Source organism: Heterodontus francisci, chromosome 3 (assembly GCF_036365525.1).
Source record: "Heterodontus francisci isolate sHetFra1 chromosome 3, sHetFra1.hap1, whole genome shotgun sequence".
In the NCBI taxonomy this organism is placed as follows: domain Eukaryota; kingdom Metazoa; phylum Chordata; class Chondrichthyes; order Heterodontiformes; family Heterodontidae; genus Heterodontus; species Heterodontus francisci.
Window position 1 is genome coordinate 175,418,365 of NC_090373.1, and position 26,522 is coordinate 175,444,886.

At 42.9% G+C, this 26,522-nt stretch overlaps 1 protein-coding gene across 3 annotated transcripts in view; it reads right to left on the reverse strand.

The window, feature by feature from the left end:
* babam2 (BRISC and BRCA1 A complex member 2) overlaps positions 1-26,522 on the reverse strand; it is a 306,145-nt gene that overhangs the window by 209,987 nt on the left and 69,636 nt on the right. For all 3 annotated transcript variants that reach the window (XM_068027726.1, XM_068027723.1, XM_068027724.1), the window contains exon 5: positions 11,898-12,092. In XM_068027726.1, the coding sequence (XP_067883827.1) occupies positions 11,898-12,092 (195 nt within the window). The remainder of the gene's footprint in view (positions 1-11,897; positions 12,093-26,522) is intronic.

The following is a 26,522-nucleotide window of genomic DNA, read 5'->3' on the forward strand; positions in this document are numbered from 1 at the left end:
GAGAGAGAAAGGGGGGGGCGGAGAGAGAAAGGGGGGGGCGGAGAGAGAAAGGGGGGGGCGGAGAGAGAAAGGGGGGGGCGGAGAGAGAAAGGGGGGGGCGGAGAGAGAAAGGGGGGGGCGGAGAGAGAAAGGGGGGGGCGGAGAGAGAAAGGGGGGGGCGGAGAGAGAAAGGGGGGGGCGGAGAGAGAAAGGGGGGGGCGGAGAGAGAAAGGGGGGGGCGGAGAGAGAAAGGGGGGGGCGGAGAGAGAAAGGGGGGGGCGGAGAGAGAAAGGGGGGGGCGGAGAGAGAAAGGGGGGGGCGGAGAGAGAAAGGGGGGGGCGGAGAGAGAAAGGGGGGGGCGGAGAGAGAAAGGGGGGGGCGGAGAGAGAAAGGGGGGGGCGGAGAGAGAAAGGGGGGGGCGGAGAGAGAAAGGGGGGGGCGGAGAGAGAAAGGGGGGGGCGGAGAGAGAAAGGGGGGGGCGGAGAGAGAAAGGGGGGGGCGGAGAGAGAAAGGGGGGGGCGGAGAGAGAAAGGGGGGGGCGGAGAGAGAAAGGGGGGGGCGGAGAGAGAAAGGGGGGGGCGGAGAGAGAAAGGGGGGGGCGGAGAGAGAAAGGGGGGGGCGGAGAGAGAAAGGGGGGGGCGGAGAGAGAAAGGGGGGGGCGGAGAGAGAAAGGGGGGGGCGGAGAGAGAAAGGGGGGGGGCGGAGAGAGAAAGGGGGGGGCGGAGAGAGAAAGGGGGGGGCGGAGAGAGAAAGGGGGGGGGCGGAGAGAGAAAGGGGGGGGCGGAGAGAGAAAGGGGGGGGCGGAGAGAGAAAGGGGGGGGCGGAGAGAGAAAGGGGGGGGCGGAGAGAGAAAGGGGGGGGCGGAGAGAGAAAGGGGGGGGCGGAGAGAGAAAGGGGGGGGCGGAGAGAGAAAGGGGGGGGCGGAGAGAGAAAGGGGGGGGCGGAGAGAGAAAGGGGGGGGCGGAGAGAGAAAGGGGGGGGCGGAGAGAGAAAGGGGGGGGCGGAGAGAGAAAGGGGGGGGCGGAGAGAGAAAGGGGGGGGCGGAGAGAGAAAGGGGGGGGCGGAGAGAGAAAGGGGGGGGCGGAGAGAGAAAGGGGGGGGCGGAGAGAGAAAGGGGGGGGCGGAGAGAGAGAAATGTGGGAGGCGTGATTGGGAAATTTGCAGATGACACAAAAATTGGCCGTGTTGTTGATAGTGAAGACGATAGCTGTAGACTCCAGAATGATATTAATGGTTTGGTTGAGTGGATGCAGAAACGGCAAATGGAATTCAATCCTAAGATGTGAGAGTTGAAGGCCTTTCTCTGGTCGGGAAAAAGAACCCAACCGAACCACAGTGGATCCGAGCACGACCTGGCCCGAGTCACTCCGATTTTGCCCCAAGCCCAACTCGACCCGACCCGAGACGGATCATCCCTTTACTTACCTTCCTGACACCGAACCTGCAGGAAGCTGCAGCGCATGTGTGATGACGTCATAGTGATGTCACTTGCTCACTGCGCAGACTCAGTTTCGACCCAGACTCCCAGCTCAGGTAAGTTTTTTAATTTCAATACTTACCAGCAGAGCACTTACCAGCCCGGCCCGGCCCAACCCAGACTCAGCCCTACTCGACCCGAGCCCGAAAGCCGAACCCGGAAGAGGGGCCTGACCCGACCCAGACACGTCGTTGGGTTCGGGTTGGGTAGCATGCCTTTAGTGTGAGGTAAGGCATTTGGGGAGGGCAAACAAAGAAGGGGAATGCACAATAAATGGGAGGATATTGAGAGGGGTAGAAGAAGTGAGAGACTTTGGAGTACATGTCCACAGGTCCCTGAAGCTGGCAGGACAGGTAGATAGTGGTGAAGAATGTACATGGAATGCTGAGGTACAGAATACAAAAGCAGGGATATAATGCTGGAACGGTATAAAACGCTGATTCGGCCACAGTTGGAGTACTGCATCACCACATTACAGGAAAGACATAATTGCTCTGGAGAGAGTGCAGAAGAGATTTACAAGAATGTTGCCAGGGCTTGAAAGTTGCAGCTACGAGGAAAAATTGGATCGGCTAGGGTTGTTTTCCTTAGAACAGAGGAGGCTGAGGGGTGATTTAATTCAAGTGTACAAATTATGAGGGGCCTACATAGAGTAGACAGGAAGGACCTGTTTCCCCTAGCAGAGAGGTCAATTACCAGAGGGCACAAATTTAAGGTGATTGGTAGAAGGATTAGAGGGGACATGAGGAAAACCTTTTTCACCCAGAGGGTGGTGGGTGTCTGAAATTCACTGCCCGAATCGGCGATGGAGGCAGAAACCCTCAACTCATTTAAAAGGTACCTGGACATGCACCTGAAGTGCTGTAACCTGCAAGGCTGCAGACCAGGTGCTGGAAGGTGGGATTAGATTGGGCAGCTAGTTTTTTTTAGCCGGCACACATGATGAGCTGAATGGTCTCCTTCTGTGCCGTAACTTTTCTATGGTTCTGCCCACTGAGTCTATGCCTGCTCTCTGTAGAGCAATCCAGTCAGTCCCATTCCTCTGCTCTATCCTCGTAGACCTGCAAGTTTATTTCTTTCAAATGCCCATCCAATTTTCTTTTGAAATCATTGTCTCAACTTCCATCACCTTCGTAGGCAGCTAGTTCCAGGTTATTAACACTCGCTGCATTAAAAAATTCTTCCTCACATCCCCCCTGCATTTCTTGGCCAAAACCTTAAACATGTGTCCCTTAATCCTTGTACCATCAGCTAATGGGAACAGCTTTTGTCTACCTTATCTAAAACTGTCATAATCTTGAACATCTCGATCAAATTTCCCTTCAAACTCTTTTGCTCAAAGGAGAACAAGCCCAATTTCTCCAACCTAACCGTAGCTAAAATCCCTCATCCCTGGAACCAGTCTGGTAAATCTCATCTGCACTCTCTCAAGGACCTCCACATCCTTCTTGAAGTGTGGTGACCAGAACTGAACGCAATACTCTAGTTGTGGCCTAATCAGAGCTTTATAGGGATTCAACATAACTTCCCTGCTTTTGTACTCAATACCTGTATTTATGAAGCCCAAGATCCTAATTTGATTTGCTAATTACTCTCTCAACAAGCCCTGCCACCTTCAAAAATTTGTGCATATGAACCCTCAGGTCCCTTATCCCTGCACACTCTTTAGAAATGTGCCATTAAGTCGAAAGTGCCTCTGTCTATCTCTGCTGCCAAAATGCATCACCTCACTCTGTAGTGAATTCCATCTGCCACTTGTCTGCCCATTCTGCTAGCCGATCTATGTGCTGCTGGAATGTTTCCCATGCTTCCAAGTTTGGTATCATCAGCAAATTTTGATATTTTACTCTGTAGTCCAATATCCAATATGTATCAAAAAAGCAGTGGTCTGAGCACTGACCCTTGGGGAACATAACTGTCTACCATCCTCCAGTCTGAAATACAGCCACTTACCATGACTCACTGTTTTCTGTCCTTAAGCTAATTTTTTTTATCCAAGCTGGCTCTGACCCTCCTATTCCATGAGCCTCAATTTTGTTAATTAGATTTTTATGTGAAACTTGTCAAACACTTTCTTAAAATCCATATAGACAAGATCCATTGCATTCCCTTCATTAACCTTCTCTGTTACTTCATTGAAGATTTAAATTAGATTACTCTAGCATGATCTGCTTTTTGCAAATCTCTGTTAGTTCTCCTTAACTAACTGAAATCTCTCCAATTGCCTGTTGATTTTTTTCCCTGATTGTTTCTAAAACCTTACTCATCACTCATGTTAAACTGACCGGCTTGGAGTTACTAGGAAAGTTCCTACACCCTTTCTTGAATAAGGGTGTCACATTTGACACAATCCTCTGGCACCTCCTCCATTTCTAGGGAAGATTGGAAAACACATTTGACACAATCCTCTGGCACCTCCTCCATTTCTAGGGAAGATTGGAAAATTATGGCAAGAGCTTCCACTATCTCCACTCACACTTCCTTTAGCAACCTGAGACGCAAGACATCCAGACTAGGCAACATATCCACTCTAAGCATAGCCAGCCTTTCCAGTACATTCTACCCATCAGTTTTCACCCCATCCACTACCTCTAACATCGCCACTTCTACTGATATTTTGTCAGCACTCTCTTAATAAACATTGATGCAAGGTATTCTGAAGTATTCTAAACGCCTCAAAGCATACTTTACCTTCGTTGTCCCCAATAGGCCCCACCCCACGTACTACCCGCTTATTATTTACACGCTGGTAGAAGATTTTTGGGTTTGCTTTTATTATGCCACTCTATTCTCATGTTCTCTTTTAGCCAGTTTTATTTTCCTTTTCACTTCCCCTCTCAACCTATGGTGTTTGGCCTGGTTCTCACTTGAAAAATTCACCTGTCATGCATCATACACCCTCTTTTCTTTGTTTCATCATAATCTTGATCTCCCTCGTCATCCAAGGAGATCTGGCTCTGGTTCCCTTACCTTTCACACTTTTTAGTTTTAGAGATACAGGACTGAAACAGGCCCTTCGGCCCACCGAGTCTGTGTTGACCATCAACCACCCATTAATACTAATCCTACACTAATTCCACATTCCTACCACATCCCCACCTGTCCCTATATTTCCCTACCACCTACCTATACTAGGGGCAATTTATAATGGCCAATTAACCTGCATGTCTTTGGCATGTGGGAGGAAACCGGAGCACCCGGAGGAAACCCACGCAGACACAGGGAGAACTTGCAAACTCCACACAGGCAGTACCCAGAATTGAACCCGGGTCGCTGGAGCTGTGAGGCTGCGGTGCTAACCACTGCGCCACCCACTGTTAGAATGTACCTAGCCTGAGTCTGAAACATCTCTTCCTTAAAAACCACCATTCGATTACCATTTTTCCTGTCAGCCTTTGGTTCCATTTTACCCCAGCTAGATCTCTTTTCATCCAATTTAGAAGTTTGACTTTAGATTGTTCTTTGCTCTTTTCCATTACTCATCTAAACCTTGTAGCTCACCAACCTTATTCACCACGCTTTATGTGTTTACATACATAAACATGTCCTTGTATTCCTCCTAGTCCTTCTTAGTCTGTTCCTGATGGAGATGACAGTGCATGTAGGTTGAACCACATTGGCTTCACGGACCAGATGAACTTTTCCTGTCATTGGTTCTGTATGTTTTCTACTTTCTATCAGTCTTAAAATAATCAGTTTAGGCGGTGTTGGTTGACAGGAATGTTGACCAAGGCACAGGAGATCTTCCTGCTTTTCTTCGAATAGTTCCCTAGGATTTTTTTACATTTCATTAAACTGTGCGGTCTGCAGCAGTTCCTTAGTATTGCACTGCATTCATTGTTAACCTACACTGTGCTCAAGTCCTAGAATGGGGCTTGAATCCACAGCCTTTGCACGCAGAGGAGAAACTGCAACCAACTAATGAAAGCTGAGACTTTGCAGAAGATGCTGAGTGGCAGCTATGCTACTTGATCCCACCCCCACCAATCCCCCAGCTTGTACACCTGCTCACGATCAGCTAGAAGGAAAGGTTGGAAGCAGGTCTCCCCTTAGGCACCTTTTCATCTGGGGAGATTTTGACAGGGAATGGACAGAAGGAATTTTCATAAATCACCAGCATTGCACATATATTCTGCAAAGGTTTGTGCTATACAAGTTGTATTCCATAAAGCAACTTAGACATAGAGAATATGTTCCATGGCATTTTGCAGATGCATGTCAGGAAAAACGGACTTGCAGCTAAAGAAAAATATTAGGAAGCGTGACCAAAAGCTTGGTTGAAAGAGGTGGACCTTAAGAAGGAGAGAGTGAGGGAGGATGGAGGGTTTTGGGAGGGAGTTCCACAGCATGAAGCTTAGGTGGCTAAGGGTTGGGCCACCAATGATGGAAGGCAGGGGAGGTTACAGAGTCAGAGGAACGGAGGACTCAGTGGTGAGGACATTTTAAAGCAGGAGGAGATTACAGTGATAGGGAATTGTAAGGCCATGGAAGGATTTAAATACAAGGTTGAAAATTTTTAACTGGAGACCAGGAGCCAATGTAGAGCAGCATGGATAGGGATTGGTGGGGGTGGGATCAAGTAGCATAGCTGTCACTCAGCATCTTCTGCAAAGTCTCAGTTTTCAATAGTTGGTAGCAGTTTCTCCTCTGCGTGCAAAGGCTGTGGATTCAAGCCCCATTCTAGGACTTGAGCACAGTGTAGGTTAACAATGAATGCAGTGCAATACTAAGGAACTGCTGCAGGCCCCACAATTTAAACATCACTAGTGCAGTGAGGTCAAGGGCTGCTGTGTTTTGGATGAGTTGAAATTTACAGATGGTGGAGGATAGTATCCTGGTCAGGAGAGCATTGGAATAGTCAAGACTGGAAGTACCAAAAGTCACAACGAAGGTTTCTGCAGCAGAGGGGCTGAGGTAGGGGCAGAGGATGCTGTGGGGAGATGGCGAGGGAGGAGCACAATGTTATGGAAGTACACGTAGATGCTCTTTGTGATAAAGGAACTCAGCTCAATGTCAAATAGGACATCAAAGTTGTGAACAATCCAGTTCCGCCTGAGACAGGGAAATGGGTGGTATTTGCGGCAAAAGTAGAGTTTGTGGTGGAATTCTGCAGGTAATGCCTTGAGGGTGGATGAAGAAGTAATTGCCGATGCTCTGCTACAATTGGACAGATATGTATAAAAATATTATTTTTTAATAAACTACAACTTTCTAGTTACTAGTTTCTAGTAAACAAGTTTCTAGTTACAAGTGGTCTGTGTAACTACTAGTAACACTGCAGTATAATCCTAGGATATATGTCCTGTTACTTACTGCTCCAAACTGCTTTTGAATTCATCAATTTCCTTTTTCTATTAGGGGCTTGGTAGGTTTTAGGAAAAATCTATAAGAAAACATGTAGTTCAAAGAAAACACAACTGCATATGAAAAAGTACATGCCGCAGTTTCAGAAGACTTTTATGACCAGAAACATATTTTATAATTTTCAAAGAATGTTATGCTGTTGGCAACTCAACAAAGGAAGTAGCTTGGCATTTGCCAAGAGTCTGCACAGAAGGAAATGGCAGGCTATATTTTTCTGGAAACTTTTTTACTTCTCCAGGAGTATAAATCTAAACAGGTTTGAAGAAACCTTCCCTGATACAACACATGAAATTTATATATTGCCTTGTCACATGTCATAGAAACGTCTCAAACCACTTCCCGTAAAGTTAATTTTAAATACAGTGACTGTTGTGCGGGCAAATAAAATTTGCAGTTAGCAATATTAAACAAACAGCATTAAGATGAAAGGCCAATTTCTGGGTTTTGTTGGTGCTGACTGAGGTAAGAATATTAGCAAGCATAGTACACTGCAACAACTCCTTGCTCGTTCTTGAATAGAGCAATTTGATGGTTATAGCCCACCTAAACCACAGGGAAAAAGTAGATTGGGACTATGATTTAACAGGTCATCTGAAGTACAGTATCTCTGACAGTACAGTATTCCCTCAGCTGCAGCTGACAGTCAGCATGGATAATGTAATTAATAGAACAGAGCTGAAGGTTTTGTCCCTACCGTATGTATTGTACTAAAAAAATTACAGTAAGCTTATCAATGAAATGCATTGAAACTAAATAGCTTTCATATTTTCTGTTATATGCAGGAAAATTACCAAACTTTTATTCCTTTCATCAGTAACAAATGCTTTATTGCATAAGGCAATCCAAACAAGCTGCCTGTCTATAAGATGCCAATGAGCTGAATGATACAAAAACACAAGTTAAGTAATTTAAATAAACAACCTAGTGACATTAATAGCCCAAACAGCTTAAACATCTATATTGCAATTTTTGCAGATGCAGCAAACCTACAATAACATCTATTTGTGGTATACTGCAAGTGTCAACATGTTTTGCAATTCCTCTCATCCCTGTAGGTGGCACTGTGACGAGGCTTTGAATGTTAGAAGTATCACACCTTGCTTGTCACAGAACACATAGCATAACTTGAAGGATTCAGCCTCTCTTAAAAACTTGTATTTGGATTTGTCATTCTTCCTGCATGACTAAGTATTCCAAGTTGATCCTGGAGAATAGAAACAACTCTCCTTCGATCACTCAACAATGTACTCTCTATCCCTACTTCAGACACCAAATGCGAGAAGCTCAGGGACTTTTTCATATTCAAAAGCAAGGGAATCTTCTCTGCTGCCCCTGCCCATTCTGACCCTCTCCTTCCTGGCACTCCCATTGCACCAGACTCTCCTCCATCTCTCCCTCCAGCCATTATTAAATTTATTTCTTTCATGACAGGCAAATAACATTCATGTCATATAAGTGCCAGGCAATCCCCAACTAAACAGCCTATATGCCTCCTCTTGATATTCAATGGTATTACCATCCCAGAGGCCCCCACCAACATCATGGGGTCACAACTGACCAGAAACTAAAGTGGGGCTAGTCACATAAATGACATGGTTACTACAGCATGTCAGTGGATGGGTGTTCTATGGTAGTGGTTCATCTCCTGACACCCAAAGCCTTTCCACACCACTAAAGCACAGGTCAGGAGTATAATAGAATACTCTTCACTTGCCTGGATGGGTGCAGCTGCAACAACACTCAAGAAGCTCAACAGCATTCAGGGCAAAGCAGAGCATTTAATCTTCCCATACCCCAATGAACCAAAGGGTAACAGGATCCTACTTGCATATCATCGAGTCACTGTGGTACAGAAGGAGGTCATTCAGCCCATCAAGTCCAGGACAGCTCTCTGTAGAGCAATCCAGTCAGTCTCATTGCCCCACTCAATCTCCGTAGCCCTGAAGGTTTGCATGTGTGGCTTATCAAATGAGAATTAACTTTTTCACACTTTCAAAGGCAATCCCTCTTCCATCCTGAAAAGTCACTATTTTAAGGCCAAAGATATTAATGAACAAGGTCAAAGAGCAGACTCTGCTTCTCTCACATACTTATAACACACTTAAAATATTTACATCTGATCACTGATTATTTATTTGGTATTAAAGAATCACAGAAGGCGTAACAGAATTGTTGCACACTTTTTAACATCTGATGCATCTTACCAAACAAACTTTCTAATGCTAAGCTCTGTTTTAATATATTGTTTGTAAATCCCAACTGTGACACAGATGTTGTAAATAACAGGGCCTCAGTGTGGCTGTTCCTTTCTGTTCGTTACGTCATTATTAGGTATGTCCAAGTAAAATATTTTCCTGGGTCAGCATCAAAACACCCTCAGGATGAAATGAAGGCATTACGAGTGCATTCATTTTTTTATTTAATTTTGGGTTTTAACACTGAAAAGGATTCCACAGATGCTGGAACTTTGTATTTTTTTTTAAAAAAGAGGTCATCAGAAGGTCTTTTTGACTGAGCTTGGTTTGAAAACAAACGATTACCGGAAGAATCAAGGAGTGCTAAATACAAGCCCTTACTGGAAGGCACCTGTCTTTAGATAATTACCCAGCAGGGGTTTTTTGACTTGGGCAAAGATGTTTACAAAGAAGTGACAGGTCAAGATTTATAGGGGTCAGGAGGCTTGACTCGAGACATTGTTTTTGGTTTCGCTTTGGACAGTGAGTTGGTGATATGGACAGTGCTTTTTCAAAAAAAACAGTTGGAGAAAACTTGCCAAAGGAGCAAACCACAACTCAGCTTGTTCCATCTCTTTAAAAAAAGACTGCCAACTTTTCCATCTATTTAAGAAGCTCTGAGAAGCAAATTTAAGAAGCTGCATGAAACCCCTGTTGCTGCATTTTTCCTGGAAAGCCTGCCCAAACTGATCTTCAACGTCACCTGACAAGAACTGTTCTAGGAAGATCCCAGTGACAGACATATTTGGGACGCGAAACTAAAACAAAGGACATCTGACATCTTTCCATATCTTCTCTTTTTTTTTTCAAGAATTAGCAAGTATTTGGCCAAAGTATTCTTTTTGTTTTTTTTTTGGTAATGTAGCTCTGAAGAGTAAATCTCTTTTTTCAGTTAACCTGTGTGTGTGTGTGTGTGTGTGTGTGAGAGAGGGGCTAAGGTAATAAGGGAACTTTTATATTTTAATCTGTGCATTAATGCTTTGCTTCATTACTGGTTATGTCTTGTTTTATAATAAACAGATAATTTTGTTGTTCATTAAAGAAAGCTGGTTGGTGCGTTTTATTCTGGGATCGAAATAGAGTCTATGATTGATCGTATCGGTAACTGGGAAAAAATTTTAATGTATGTTGTGACCTGTGGAGAAGTGGACCTAGAAAAACAGAGCACTCCTCCAGCCTCGGTCATAACAAAGGCAACAAAGTCATAAATAACAATTACAATTTACTTTGTTTCAACCTTCAGATTTTGCTTATAGCTTGCTGTTTCACTGACATCCGTTAGTCTTGCAGCAAAGTTCTCCTGGTGACCAGGCCAACATCTCTCCCTCAACCAACCACTAAAATAGATTATTTGGTCATCTATTTCACTGCCCTTTAAGGAACATTGTGCTGTATAATTTGACTGTATTGTTTCCCTAGATTACAACAGTACCTGTACTTCAAAAGTATTTAATTTGCCATGAAGTTCATTGGTCATCCTGAGGATGTGAATAGCATGATAGAAAGTCCCTTCTTTCTTTACATTAAGTAGGATTGGAAATCTAACATTATTGCACATTACCATTACAGCTAAAGTAAATATCATGTGCAGGCACCTTTAGCATGTACCTTTAATGCACAACCATGTAAACTGATCCTTAAAAAACAAAAGCACTTCTTTGATTTGTCAGTGCACATGAACAGGGGCTTTAAGGTGTAATGTATTTAGGCAATCTCAATCCAGTTCATTCTGTCCCACTACCAATGCCTTTTGCTATGCACCATTATTCGATTTTGTCAGAAAATCGCTCCTTGCCTTTCACCCTCTCACAGACCTACCCTTTTATTCTTTCTTCCCCTCCCCACCCACTTTCAGAGGCTCTGTACTTGCTTACAACTTGTTTACATCTGTAATATTTTCCAGTTCTGACAAAAAGTCACCGACCTAAAACACCAACTCCGTTTCACTCTCCACAGACACTGCCTGACCTACTGGTTGTTTCCAACATTTTCTTTCTATACTCCTAATTTAGCAATCTCATTGACAGGCATAAGATGACTGGTGTGGTAAATGGAAGAAATATCATTCTGATATAATAGGAGCTAGTCTTCTGAGTTCCATTGTTCGAGTAATGCTCCCTCTATTCTACCCTATGTTAAACTATGTTAGAGTACTTGATGCTGACTAAATGTGAGGAATATTGCTCGAAAAATACTAGCATGTTAATGACGTGTGCATTTATTAATGTGCAAATCAGCCAGCAACTTTAGAGGATTAAGAGTTGTGAATCTCTAGAACTTCCTGGCCCATTTATGCCACTCTGCCACCATTTGCTTTGAACAGAAGCTTCTCGCTCTTAGCCTTCCTGTTATTAAGAACTTGCTGGATTTGCACATTATTTGCCCATTAAACTCGTCACAGAAAGTTACGTCTGGTAATTAAGAGAGTAAGAACCCTCCTCAAATTCCTACTTCTTTCTCAATCCTTAATCCTCATTGGTTAAAGGAGATACAATGTTGGTTCTACTATTCACTAAGGTCCCAGATGCCCATTGTCCTTGTCACACCTTTATCAGCTTGCATTTACAGCAAGTTACGATGAGCTGAAGGGTGCAGGAAAATGTCTCAAGAATGAGCCACACCACGAGAAGTCCTGTTCCAGCCACGATCTTTCACCTCAATGAGTATGATTTCACATTAAAAAGTCAGCAAAAAAGAATCAGGACTCTGAGATGGAGAAGACATAGACACAAAGCGTTGTGGAATAATGATACTGTATCCCTCTTTACTTGTGAAGATACTATTAAAATCAAACATTTCTTGAATTAGTTGCTCTTTTAGTGCCTGTTAAATAACAAATTTACCCAGTTATTCTTTCTTCCTGTGTAGATTTCCATGTTGTCTCCAAATTCAGGCCCCTCCTGTAGTGCTGTATACTCAAACATAAGGCGTGAGCTCTCGTGGAGGCGATCACATTGGTATTTGTGGTATTGCTGCACCAGTTCTTTAATCACAAGCAGAAGACAGTCTGGATTCTGGGAGTTCCAGTCATTCAGATGCTGCATATTGTGGCAAAGACAGAGACAGAAAAAACATTTGGTTAGTGTTCTGGAGCTCTCTGCAGACCTCAACACAAATTCATTTCAAACACTTAAATTGGATTTAGACCACACCATGCTTTTCCATCCACAGGTGCTTTTACTTTACTAAATAGTTTTGTTGCTGGCATGATAGATGTGGTGCCCTGCCCCCTTTTAACATTTGTATTTGATGCTAGACTCTGCAGGACTGCTAGATTCTACTATCTACTATAGAGACCGTGGCACAACTGCACAGAGCAAAAGGCCTTACTCTGACAGCAGGCCATATTTTGACTGTCATTTCTTGAAAGACCAGTTAGTACTTTGGAGAACCCGATATTTGCAGCTGGCTGCATGCTTCTATTGCAAAATACCAAAAAGAATCACAGAATCTTACAGGACAGAAGGGGGCCACTGAGCCCATCATGCCTACAACTATTCGAATTAGTTCAACTCTACCACTCTTTCTCCATAACTCTGCAAAGTTTTTCCCTTTCAAGTATACATCAAATTTCTTTTGAAACCTACTATAGAATCTGCTTCCACTGCCCTTTTTCTCAAACATGGATAAACAAGTGGAATATGCAGGTTATGCTGGCCAATGTTTTCAAAAGTTAGATGTGTTTGCAGAAAGTTTTATGAGAATTTATAATTATTAAATTAACTGAAAGAATCAGCTCTTGCAATTCAAACTTTTCACAGGCATTTCAATAAAATCAATCAAGCAATTACTTGATTGACCAGAAGCTAAGGTAAAGCATTTATCTCATCACAATTCAACAGGCATGGTTTTGGCCTGATCACTCAACATCTGTTCATAAGAAACTGCTAATATCATTACTTTAATAGATTTGCACGAAATTGCATTACTTTTAGACTGTTATCTGAGCAGTGGTAATTATTCATATCGATGACACTCAAAAGTTATCTGAAGATTAACATCACCATATTGTTTAAAGGTGTAGATACACAAGTTAAAATGATTAGCCTTTAAATAACTTGTCACAGCCTACCTTGAACTATCCATGTAAGCTCCTATAGTGATTATGACCATAATATACCAGATTATCATTTCAGTCCCATTCATGATTTCAGCACCAGCTGATGCAGAAATATTTGAGCATTTTCTCGGCAGAATCTAACTGTAAAATCTGTTAAGCTGGCAACTCACCTTCCTCCCCAAATCCAAATTCCCTTCAAAGAAAGACTGACTACCAATTCTCAAATTAGAGGTCACTACATTCAATTAAAACCATAAAAACTGTAGTGATGAAATACCTGCCGTATCTATGTATTAGCAGAAATAGCTATTTGTTCACAAACCTTCTGCCATTACTTTAAAAATTGATTCTTCTGGTGGCAGTGGTATCAAATCACAGAATTTGATATTGATTTAGAAAAATCAGGCATCTTCCATAAATCACAAGGCCCAGGCTTTTCATATCATCTATGGGGAAATCAGTGGGGAAAACTGCAAGGAACAATGTCTCTCTCAAAATTTTGTGAAACTCATGATATCATCCACATAACATTCTTCTCCATTAACTTCAAATCAGAGAAAATGAGTTGTGGAAAGTAAAATTAAACATTCCAAGTAAGCAGGAGATTGGCAAGGTGTGCATTCAGTGCACTGAAGATGCTTCAATTTGAAGAACATTTGAAGACCTTTCAAGGTAGCTGATCTTATTTCTTCCTTCTCCACATATCATAGGAAACTAAACAAGCAGTACATAACTTGAGGCAGAAAGAAAATGAGAAAGCCCTCGACAATGAACCAAAATTCAGGCCACAAGCAGACTGGTTGAAAATGTAGTTACCTTGTAGATAATTTCAGCTGAGAACCAGTCAATATCTGCCCATGAAGCAGAGATACATCCTTATCAGAACATTTACGCCCACTTGGGTGAATGACTCAGTGACCCTGAAAAAAATGGGCCTAACATTCCAATGGCCCATTCCTTTTTCCTCAACCGAGGATTCCCCCCCCCCCGCTGTGGTTGACCGGGCCCTCAACCGTGTCCGGACCATTTACCACACCTCTACCCTCACCCCTTCCCCACCCTCCCAGAACCACGACAGGGTTCCCCTTGTCCTCACTTTCCACCCCACCAGCCTCCACATCCAAAGATCATCCTCTGCCACTTCCGCCACATCCTGCGTGATGCCACCACCAAACGCATCTTCCCCTCCCTTCCCCTGTCAGCATTCCGAAGGGATCGTTCCCTCTGCAACACCCTCATCCATTTCTCCATTACCCCCACCACCTCGTCCCCTTCCCACAGCACCTTCCCCTGTAATCGGAGATGTAAGACCTGCCCATTTACCTCCTCTCTCCTCACTATCCAAGGCCCCAAACACTCCTTTCAGGTGAAGCAGCAATTTACTTGTACTTCTTTCAATTTAGGAAACTGTATTCGCTGCTCACAATATGGTCTCCTCTACATTGGCGAGACCAAACGCAGATTGGGTGACCGCTTTGCGGAACACCTCTGCTCAGTCTATAAGCATAACCCCGAGCTTCTGGTTTCTGGCCATTTCAACAACCCCCACTAGCCCCCTGCCCCCCCCACCCCACACTCCCGCTCACATCTCTGTCCTGGGATTGCTACAGTGTTCCAGTGAACATCAACGCAAGCTCGAGGAACAGCACCTCATTTACCTATTAGACAGGCTACAGCCTGCCGGACTGAACACTGAATTCAATAATTTCAGAGCATGACGGGCGCCCCCTTTTTATGTATAGTTATTTTTTCTTTTTGATTTGGTTATTTTATTTTAGGTTTTTTTTAGTGTGTTTAGTTTGTTTCTACTGCGCCTACCCACTGTTTGTTTTTTTTTTAAAATGTTTAATATTTGTGCTTGGAGTGCTTTGTGCTTTACATTCTATTCACACCCTCTCGGTACTAACGCTTTGTCTTTCACCACACCATTAACATACCGTTTGCCTTTGTTCCATGACCTTCTGGTCAGTTATTCTCTGTGATCTTGTCCTATCAACACCTTCTCTTTTGTTACATCTTGCCCCCCACCCCCACCACCCACTTTATTTGCAAATCTTTTACATTTCTAATATTTGTCAGTTCTGAAGAAGGGTCACTGACCTGAAACGTTAACTCTGCTTCTCTCTCCACAGATGCTGCCACACCTGCTGAGTATTTCCAGCATTTCTTGTTTTTATTTCAGATTTCCAGCATCTGCAGTATTTTGCTTTTATTCCAATGTGAAGTTTTGGTAAGTCTTAAGGTGGCCCTCCTGGAATCCAAGCTGAGTAAGTGCTATTGCAAAAGCACTTTCAAACAACATCAAATAGTGAATTTTGCTAATCATTTACCTAGTTTGTTTTGAAAATAGCCATTCATGGGTCGACAGGGCTATAGAGTACAAAAAAAATTAGTTCAGCCATGAACTTATTGAATGGTGAAGCAGGCTCGAGAGGCCAAGTGGCCTCCACCTGCTCCTAATTCGTATGCACGTAAGTACATATATAAAAACCTAACAACTCATTGAGATAGATTTAGTATAATCTACAAAAAAGGCTGGAGCTCTGCAAGCATCTATATGAGACCTATGTTCAACAAAAATATATTCAATTGGTGACGGGTAAGGGAACAGGAGGATAGTCAAAGAAGATTATATAATGATTCCTTGCTGAAATTGCAAGTGTTAACAGCAGAAAATGAGGGTGAAATTTAAGGATACTTTCATCATTGTGCTGGAGCAAATAAGGCTGTTCAATGATCAGTAACTGGAGTTTACTTATCATTTTTATTTAAACCAAATATAATGTCAGATGGAATTTAATGTGAATAAATGTGAAATTATCCACTTGGGTAGAAAAAAAAGAGAGTATTTCTTAAATGGTGTGAGGTTGTGAAGTATTGATGTCCAAATAGACCTGGGTGTCCTTGTTCATGAGCCACTAAAAGCTAGCATGCAGATGCAACAAGCAATTAGGACGGCAAATGGTACATTGGCCTTCATCACAAGGGGTTTTGAGTACAGGAGTAAAGAGGTCTTGCTGCAATTGTATAGAGCATTGCTGTGACAGCACCTAGAGTATTGTGTACTGTTTTGGTCTCTTCTAATAAAAGATATACTTGCTATAGAAGGAGTGCAACGGAGGTTCACTAAACCAATCCCTGTGACAACGGGATTGTCTTACGAGGAGAGATTGAGGAAACTGTCTAGGCTGGCACTTCAGTACAGTACTGACGGAGCACTGAACTGCCAGATGGCATGTTTCAGATGAGATATTAAATTCAGGCCCAGTCAGCCATCTCGGGTGGATATAATGGATACAATAACAGTATTCAAAGGAAAGAAAGTGGCCTGGCCAACATTTACCCCTCAAACAATACAACCAATATCGATTATCTGGTCATTTATCTCATTGTTGCTTTTAAGATTTTGCTCTGTGCAAGTTGGCAGCTGCATTTCGTTACTAGACTTCACACGTACATCACTGACTTTGGCATTGAAGTCATGAAGATAACGGAATACAACATTTGTGAAGTAGGAGCGCTTTTCTCTGCTGCTGATGCAAATAGTCACAGTAATATCGGTGAGCCCTCTGACTCTCACCTCATTTCAGAGGGTCAGAAGTGACCAAACAGCTGATGGACAACCATGGACAGAAACTAAAACTTTTCATGCACTTGAATTTCTTGATCTTTCTCAGGTTAGGTAGGTAATATTGTATTCTGGACATCTTAGTCCTTAATTTGGGCAATCAGATGCATTTTCACAAAAGCAGATTAATACTTGATTTCTGATGACCAAACTGTGCTGCAACACAATTCCAGTTTTAAGTTTATTATTAGTTCTCCTGATCTTTAGCTTGATTTAGCAATGATTTGTATAACATTATGTCTCAATTTGAAGTTTAAATTTCATAATTATGATATGTCTAAAAATAATTTTGTGCAATATCTGGCATCAGAAAAATAAAAGTGGTTTTCTTTGTTTAATTTTATCATTCCGTACTTTTAAATGCTGCAACAGTAAAAACAGGAAAAAGTAGATTTGACTGGCACAATCCCAGTCTTGGCTTTATTGTCTATTGTTCCTGTATGGATTCAATTGAGCCAGACTAAATGCACAAAAAAATGACTGGACTGAATTATGTTTGAGGAATGATGGGAATAAAACTGCCTCTAGCAAATTGCTCACCAGCGCAACACCACAGTAAAGATAAAGTGCAGTACTCAAGTCAAGCAGGCCTTGAAGGTAGGGGAATAACTGGTCCCTGTGGTGAAGGGGGTCAGAGGGATAGGTAGAAGGCAGATGGAAGGCGCAGAAAGAGAGAGAGCAGGAAAGGGAGAGAGGGAGAGGAGGAGAATGGGGAATATGTGCTCAAGTACAAGGGAAGGTAAGAAAAAGGGATGAGAGGGACAGAGGTTGGAGAAATGGGGGCCATGTAGGATTGAGAAATGATGAGTAGCACCCGGCCCATTTCCTTCATAATGGGGCAGGCAGAGGCAGAGAGGGATGCATGGGATGGGATTGGAATGAAGGAGAGGATGGGGGAAAAAAGGGGGGAGGAAATATGAGACAGAGGAGAGGAAAGCCAGCAAAAGAGGCTGGCAATACTGGGTCAGAGCCAACTTTCATCTAAGTAGTGTTACGAGAGTGCTTCTTTTTTTGTAAAATATGTTTTTAAGGACTTACAGTTGAATTATGGACTTTGATTCATCTGGAAGCTTGAAGAGATGCTGAACTTTGTGTTTTTTTTTTAAAAAGAGTCACCAGAAGGCTTCCTGGACTTGGCGTGTAAACAAGCCCTTAACTGGAAGGCACCTATTTTCAGATAAAATACCAGCAGGGAGCTTGTTATTTTGACTTGGAGAAGATGTTTACAGAGAACTGACAGGTCAAGATTTATAGGGGTCAGGAGGCTTGATTCTTGTGACACTGCTTTGGTTTCACTTGGGAAAGTGAGTTGGAGGGTAAACTGCCTGGAATACAGTTGTCTTTTGCCTGCCAAAGAAACCCAGCTCAACTTTTTCTCTCTCTCGGAAAAAAACCCTGCACATCCAGTGTGTCAGTCTCCTCTTTCCTCCTATATTTGAAGAAACCCTGCGTATTGAATGTGTGGGAACTGAAACTCCCTGTTGCTGCATTTCTGCTGTAAGGCCTACCTGAAATCCCTGTTGCTGACATTTCTTGGAAAGCCTACCCAAACTGGTCTTCAACATCGCCTGGAAAGAACTGTTCTAGGAAGTTCCCAGTGACAGCCGTCTATACATATTTGGGACACCAAACTAAAACAAAAGGAAATCTTTCCATATCTTCTCTTTCTTCAAGATTGAGCAAATATTTAACCCAAGTTTTTTTGTCTTTTTTTGTAATAGAGCTCTAAAACGCAAATCCCTTTATTTTTCCAGTTAACCGGTGTGTGTGTGTGTGTGGCTAAGGTAATAAGGGAACTTTTATATTTCAATCTGTCTGTTTATGCTTTACTTCATTACTGGTTAAGACTTTTTTTATAATAAATTGATAATTGCATTGTTTATTAAAGAAACCTGGTTGGTGTGTTTTATTCTGGGATAAAAAGTGTCTTTGACTGACCGTATCAGTAAGTGGGAAAAATTAAAATATATGTTGTGACCCATGGAGAAGTGGAACTAGAATAAACAGTACACTGCTCCCACCTCAGTCATAGCAGTAGAGATCAATGGGTCAGGGTTCATTATCATTACTTTGGGTTAAGGGATTTTCTTCTGGGGGAGGGAAGATAAGATGGTCGGGTGAGGATTGCAGATGGTAGATCTTTAAGTATCATCTGCAAGCTTTCAGACGAAGCTGTCACAACTCCAGAACATTTAAGTTAGAGGACTGGTTCTAAGCCCTAACTCAATGCATCACATCCTACCACCCAGCATACTCTTCATTTATACAGACCCTCTGCATCCCTTCATACAGCCATAATTTGATGCCTCAGCACCACCAGTACCATGCCTGCTAATTTTCTCCACTAATTTTCTGTGACACTTGATCAAAAAGTAATTCAATTATTTCATCTCTCTCTTTAAATTTGCTTTTATTCTTATGTTCTCCTAACCATTTATTATTAGTTACTTTCATAAACCCTTTGCAGTTTCAAATTGGCAATTTTCTAAATGCTTCCTCACGTCATTTATGTTTCCTACCTCTAGAGCTTTGATTTCCTGCTGGTTTACTTTAAGCCAATCAATCAATAAAATGTAAAGGCAAAACCATGACAAACAGGAAGCATGCACTCAAGACAAGACTTTCAATATTCTTATTTCCTATATAACAATTTCTATCCCTACAAACCACGCAAAGCAAGCACAATGAACTGTGTCAATTTATTTCAAATTCAAGGATACATTTAGTTATTTTTATTCTGGATACTCCAGTTTGCTGGGAACTGTACTCAATTGTTGGCAAAAGACATTCAATCCATTCTCTTTTGATTGATTCAAAAGCAGATCCCATGAGGTGAAAGGGCAGTGGCCTTGTACACACTGAGCCACTCAGCCTGCTTGCACCAACCAACCTCCTGTCTTCATATGAAGATACTTTGACCCCCCCAAAGACTATGCTCAGTTAATCTGTACATCTAGGGAAACAAAAGGACATTGTCCCTTTCAGAGGAAAAAAGTCAACTCTATTCCTGGAAGATTACGTCATAGCAAATTATCTGCATCTTGTCTACCACTAATTAATCCAACCTAAAAACCAGAAGAACACCATCAGTGAGCACCACTCAACAGATCATCGAAAGGAATTCCACTCTTCTCTATGGCTGAAATAGAAACAATTGCTGCTGTGCTCGCTGACTAATCTTGATAATATAAAGCACTACTGCTGTATCAAGAATTAATTATACAGTATCTCCCAACCACATTGTTCGGTAAAATCTTTGTCTTTGTAAAGTCATGCCTGGTGAAATGTAATCTTGTGTAAAGAACATATAGATGTTTTACAAATGAGTTATTACAGATATCAGGAAAGAAAGAAACAAACCTTGAGAATAAAACAAAGTCATTGGAGTCTTTTGTACAATTTAGCTACCACATTGACATACTGGCTCCCATTTTATGACTTGCTCCAGACATATGTACAAGAAGTTGCCTGAAGACAACAGGCTCAAAATACAGCTTAAAAAACCTATTCTAAAGATTTTTCACTACCCTAATATGTTACAAAACTTGAATGCTTGTCAATGTCTCTCAAGCCAAAACTTTACTTACATTCAGAAGAGGGGTGGAACCGAAATTGCTTCGAGCAGACACTCACTTGGGAACTTAAGTTGAGTGTTAAACTGAACTGGCTCTGAAGTGAAGAAAGATTCCATCCCCCAGAGGGGCCTCGATTTATTCCAGTGTCAAGTTGGGATCAGACACTGGACGGCACAGTGGCGCAGTGGTTAGCACCGCAGCCTCACAGCTCCAGGGACCCGGGTTCGATTCCGGGTACTGCCTGTGTGGAGTTTGCAAGTTCTCCCTGTGTCTGCGTGGGTTTTCTCCGGGTGCTCCGGTTTCCTCCCACAAGCCAAAAGACTTGCAGGTTGATAGGTAAATTGGCCATTATAAATTGTCACTAGTATAGGTAGGTGGTAGGGAAATATAGGGACAGGTGGGGATGTTTGGTAGGAATATGGGATTAGTGTAGGATTAGTATAAATGGGTGGTTGATGTTCGGCACAGACTTGGTGGGCCGAAGGGCCTGTTTCAGTGCTGTATCTCTAATCTAATCTCTAATCTAATCTAATCTAAAAGGCTAGCTCTACACTATAAAAGCAGCATTGATACAAAGAAAAATTACCATACAGAAACCACAGTTATATAAAATGCATCCTCAGTCATCCTTGGATGTTTAAAAACACCCCAGATACAGATATTTTCTGTAGAATTACCTGAAATCTTTAAGTTTCCAGGATGACATGAATGGGAAGGGCAGCTTGATGGATCAGTACAAGATTAAAATGTAAGTTTATAGGTACATTTTATGCTTTCATGATGTCACATATTTGGCATTGATGCCTCAATGCCTTGGACACAAAATATATGCTAAAAGTATAAAACATTCGCCAGTGCATTTTTGCTACCCAATAACAAATCATTTTTATCAGGGATCCATGCACGGAGGCAGAGGGCATGGCTGAGGTGTTAATTGAGAACTGCCAGTCACAGTGAATAAGGCGGCAACTGAAATACTGGATGGGCTAAAAAATGATGAAGAGGATGTATTAGAAAGGCTGGCTGTGCTCAAAGTTGATATGTCACCAGGACCAGATGGGATGGATCTGAGGATGGTGAGGGAAATAAGGGTAGAAATTGCAGAGGTACTGGCCATAATCCTCCAATCCTCCTTCGACTGGATGATGCTAGATGACTGGAGAGTTGCAAAAGTTACAACTTGTTCAAAAAAGGGTATAAGGATAAAACCAGCAACTACAGCCCAGTCAGTTTAACCTAGGTGGAGGGAAAGCTTTGAGAAACAATAACCCAGGACAAAATTAACAGTCACTTTGACAAGTGTAGATTAATTAAGGAAATTAAGTCAAATCATGTTTAACCAACTTGTTGAGTTTTTAAATGAGGTAACAGAGAGGGTTGATGAGGTTAATGTGATGTCTCTGGACTTCCAAAAGGCATTTGATAAAGTGCCAGCAAAGTTGAACCCAATTGAATAAAAGGGACACTGGCAGCATGGATACTAGGAAGAACGAGGAGAGGCAACATAAACTAAAGGGTACAATTCTAAAGGGGGTAAAAGAACAGAGACCTGGGATATGTGTGCACAAATCGTTGAAGGTGGCAGGACCAATTAAGAAAGTGGTTTAAAAAAAGTATACCGGATCCTGGGCTTTATAAATAGAGGCACAGAGTACAAAAGCAACAAAGTTATAATAAAAAGGGGAAGGGAGGGGCAAGAAGAACAAAAGGATAGGTGTGTGATTGGGCAGGAGAGATTAAATAACAAAGATGTCACGGAACAAAGGCAAAGCTAATAGCTGTATGAAAAGGCAAAGCATTTGTTCTGTGACATCTTTGTCATTTAATCTCTCCTGTCCTCTGCCCTATCACACACCTATCAGCACATCTTCTTCCCTTTTTTCACTTGTTCAAAGCCTATTACATTTCTAACCTTTGCCAGTTCTGATGAAAGGTCACAGACTTGAAATGTTAACTCTTGTTTCTCTCGCCACAGATGCTGCCAAACCTGCTAAGTATTTCCAGCATTTTCTGTTTTTATTTCAGATTTCCAGCATCCGCAGATAAGATAAACCTTTATAAAACACTGGTTTGGCCTCAACTGGAGTACGGTGTCCAATTCTCGGCAACACACTTTAGGAAGGATGTGAAGGCTTTAGAGAGAATGCAGAAAAGATTTAGGAGAATGGTTCCAGGGATGAGGGTCTTCAGTTGCATGGATAGATTGGAGAAGCTAGGGTTGTTCTCCTTGGAGAAGAGAAGGTTAAGAGGAGATTTGAGAGAGGTGTTGAAAATCATGAGGGGTCTAGACAGAGTATATAGAGAGAAATTATTCTCATTGGTGGAAGGGTCAAGAACCAGAAGACACAGATTTCAGGTAAGTGGCAAAAGAACCAAAAGCAACATGAGGAAAAATTTATATTACGTAGCGAATGGTTAGCATCTGGAATGCACTGTTGGAGGGTGGTGAAGCCAGGTTCAATCGTGGCTTCCAAAAGGGAACTGGATAAACATCTAAAAAGAAAAGAACTGTAGGGTTACAGGGAAAGGGAGAGGGTGTGGGACTATCTAAATTGCTCTTACAGAAAGCTGGCATGGGCTCAACAGGCCAAATGGTCTCCCTCTGTGCTGCAGTGATCATGGATCACTTGCGTACATTGTCTACATTGCAAAATGACCTAACGTTCCTTCACTTTCAGCCCATCGTGTTGTTAAAGACGCTGTGTAAAACACGGCTCAATTTTAGAACTAAATATGTTTACAGCACAATGAGGTCCTGAAGCCGTAGTATCTGTGCTGGCTTTTTCCTAGAGCAATCTAAAATGAAGGAACTGTCCTTCTCACTTCCCTTAGCCCTGTATTTAACTCTGTTTCAAACATTTATTTACTCCATTTAAAAGATGAAAGAGTATCTGCTTTAACTTTTCTGCATGCTATAGTTTCCCCAAGATATTGTGAAAGACTTTTAGGGGGAAGGCTGTTAGTTCTATACAATGCAAAACTTTAAATTTCATCCTAAATATACACTTACATGTTGCAATATACAGCAGGATGTTCAAAGCTGTTGCCACATAGGCCACATATAAAGTTTAAATTCATGTTCATATCTGTTGATATCTCAAGTTTCTGATACTAATCCAGTTGATAAGCAACCTGGTTCACTTCGAAGTGTAGAAGAGGATGCCGGAAACAGCACCAGGGCATACCTAAAAATGGGATGAAACTATAACACAGGATGACCTGCATACTAAACAGAGAAAACAGCAAGCTATCATCAGAGCTAAGCAATCCCACAACCAACAGATCAAAGTGAAGCTGTGCAACCCTGCCACAACTAGTTGTGAATGATGGTCAATAAAGCACCTAATGGGAGGAGGTTCTATGAACACCCCATCTTTAATGATGGGGGAGTCAAGAACTTGAATACAAAAGACAAGGCTGAAGTGTTCACAATGATTTTCAGCTAGAAGCATCAAGCAAACGATCCTACTTGGCCTCTTCCTGAGGCTCCCATCTTCAAACATACCAGTTTTCAGCCGCACCGATTGGCCGAGTCTACTGACACAGCAAATGCTCCCAGTCCTGATGAAAGGTCACAGACTTGAAACAATGCGCTGAATTTTACCAGCCCCTTGACGTCAGGGGTCATGGCGGAGGGGCCTGTAAAATACTTGCGGGAGCGGCCCGCCATGACCCCCGATGCTGAGAAGGCCCTGTCGTATTTTATCGGCAGCGGCACGAGACCTCGGTGCGGCCCCCCACCCCTCCAGCTGCTTGACAGTGGGGTCTTCCATTTGGAGTTTCAAGGCGAGACACTAGTGGGGAGGGGGAGGGGGAAGAATACAATTATCAGGGCGAGGGAAGCAGGGAAAACACTTTTTATTGGCTGTGGGGATTGTGGGAAAGGGTTGAAGGGCAAATGTGAGAAGGTTGGGGGAGAAGATTGGGAATAAAATAAGTTTTCTGAATATAGGGCAATAAAAAAACCATGGGGGGGGGGGGTGTTGGGAAAGGGCCCTCATCTTCTAATTACTTTGAATAAGCAGATGAAAAGTCATATACCTTTAAAAATTTTAATTTTTGCTAAGGGCTTGAAGCTCTTTAAAAATGGCGCCACCACCTACGTGGTAGCACTGGACACCATTGCCAGGTATGGAGCAGCTGCCCCCTAGCGAAATATCACAAGAGCTCAGTGGCGGCGTTCCATGTCGGAAGGCTGCCGAGTTCAAAGCGCGCGCCACACAATAAAATTCAGCCTGTTAACTCTGTTTCTCTCTATGGAGATGCTGCCAGGCCTGCTGAGTATTTCCAGCACTTCGTTTTTATTACTGCAAATGCTACAATCCCCGACAGCATTCCAGCTATAATTCTGAAGACCTGCACTCCATCAGGTACAAAGGTAGCAACTCGTGACAGAGTATGAACTTGGGAATTTGGTAAATGGTGCAGTGAGGGAGGTGGTGCTGTTCTGACCTTATACGAAAAAGGAGTGGTCTGAAAAAGGGGGAGCCAGAAACCAGCAGCGAGATGTGAGAGCTGAAGCCCAGAAGCATTAATTAGGTGTGCAGACTAGTGAGTGGTTAGCAAGTTTTAAGTTTTTTTCCCCCCATTCTAAACAGGACAGTAGTTCAAACTGGTACTGGGGAGATATAAATATTACATTAAATTTATAGATTAAGTAGTTAAACTAATTGATATAACTACAGATGATCATTGAGTGATATTCCTAAAACTATTTTGTTAAATTAAACATAGTAAAGATGGCACAGCAGGTGATGTGCAGCAGCTGGAGCACGTGGGAGCTGGTGGACACCTGTGTGATCCACAGCAACCACATCTGCACTAAGTGTCTGCAGCTTGAGGAACTTCGGTTGAGTTGACGAGTTCGGGTCAAGGCTTCAGAAACTGCAATGCATCAGGGAGGGGGTAAGTTACCTTTTGCTTTATTTGTTTCTGGGATGTGGACGTCGCTGGCCAAGCCAGCATTTATTGCCCATCCTGTATTGCCCTTGTGAGGGTGGCGGTGAGCCTCCTTCTTGAGCCACTGCAGTCCTTGGGGTGTAGGTACACCAACAGTGCTGTTAGGAAGGGAGTTCCAGGATTCTGACCCAGTAACAGTGAAGAAACGACAATATAGTTCCAAGACAGGATGATATGTGGCTTGGAGGGGAACTTGCAGGTGGTGGTGTTACCAGGCATCTGTTGCCCTTTTCCTTCCAGGTGGTAGAGGCTGTGGATTTGGAAGGAACATTGGTGAGTTACTGCAGTGCATCATGTACACACTGCTGCCACTGTGCGTTGATAGTGGAGGGAGTGAATGTTGAAAGTGGTGGTTGGGGTGCCAATCAAGCAGGCTGTTTTATCCTGGAAGGTGTCAAGCTTCTGGAGTGTTGTTGGAGCTGCACTCATCCAGGCAAGTGGAGAGTATTCCAACACATTCCTGACTTGTGCCTTGTAGATGGTGGACAGGTATTGGGGAGACAGGAGGTGAGTTACTCGCTGCAGAATTCCCAGCCTCTGAACTGCTCTTGTAGCCACAGTACTTATATGGCTGATCTAGTTCGGTTTCTGGTCAATGGTGACCCCCAGGATATCGATAGTGGGGGATTCAGTGATGTTTAATGGCATTATCAAGGGGTGATGGTTAGATTCTCTCTTGTTGGAGATGGTCATTGCCTGGCACTTGTGTGGCACGAATGTTACTTGTCACTTATCAGCCAAGCTTAGATGTGGTCCAGGTCTTGCTGCATATGGACATGGGCTGCTTCAGTATTTGAGGAGTTGCGAATGCTGAACATTGCACAACCATCAGCGAATATCCCCACTTCAGACCTTACGATGGAGGAAAGTTCATTGATAAAGCAGCTGAAGATGGTTGGGCCTAGGACACGACCCTGAGGAACTCCTGCAGTGATGTCCTGGAGCTGAGATGATTGACCTCCAACAACCACAACCATCTTCCTTTGTGCTAGGTATGACTCCAACCAGCGGAGAGTTTTCCCCCTGATTCCCATTGACTCCAGTTCTGCTGGGACTTCTTGATGTAATACCCAGTCAAATGCTGCCTTGATGTCAAGAGCAGTCACTTTCACCTCACCTCTTGAATTCATCTCTTTTGTCCAGGTTTAAACCAAGGCTACAATGAGGTCAGGAGCTGAGTGGCCCTGGTGGAACCCAAACTGAGTGTCAGTGAGCAGGTTATTGCTAAGCAAGTGCCGCTTGATAG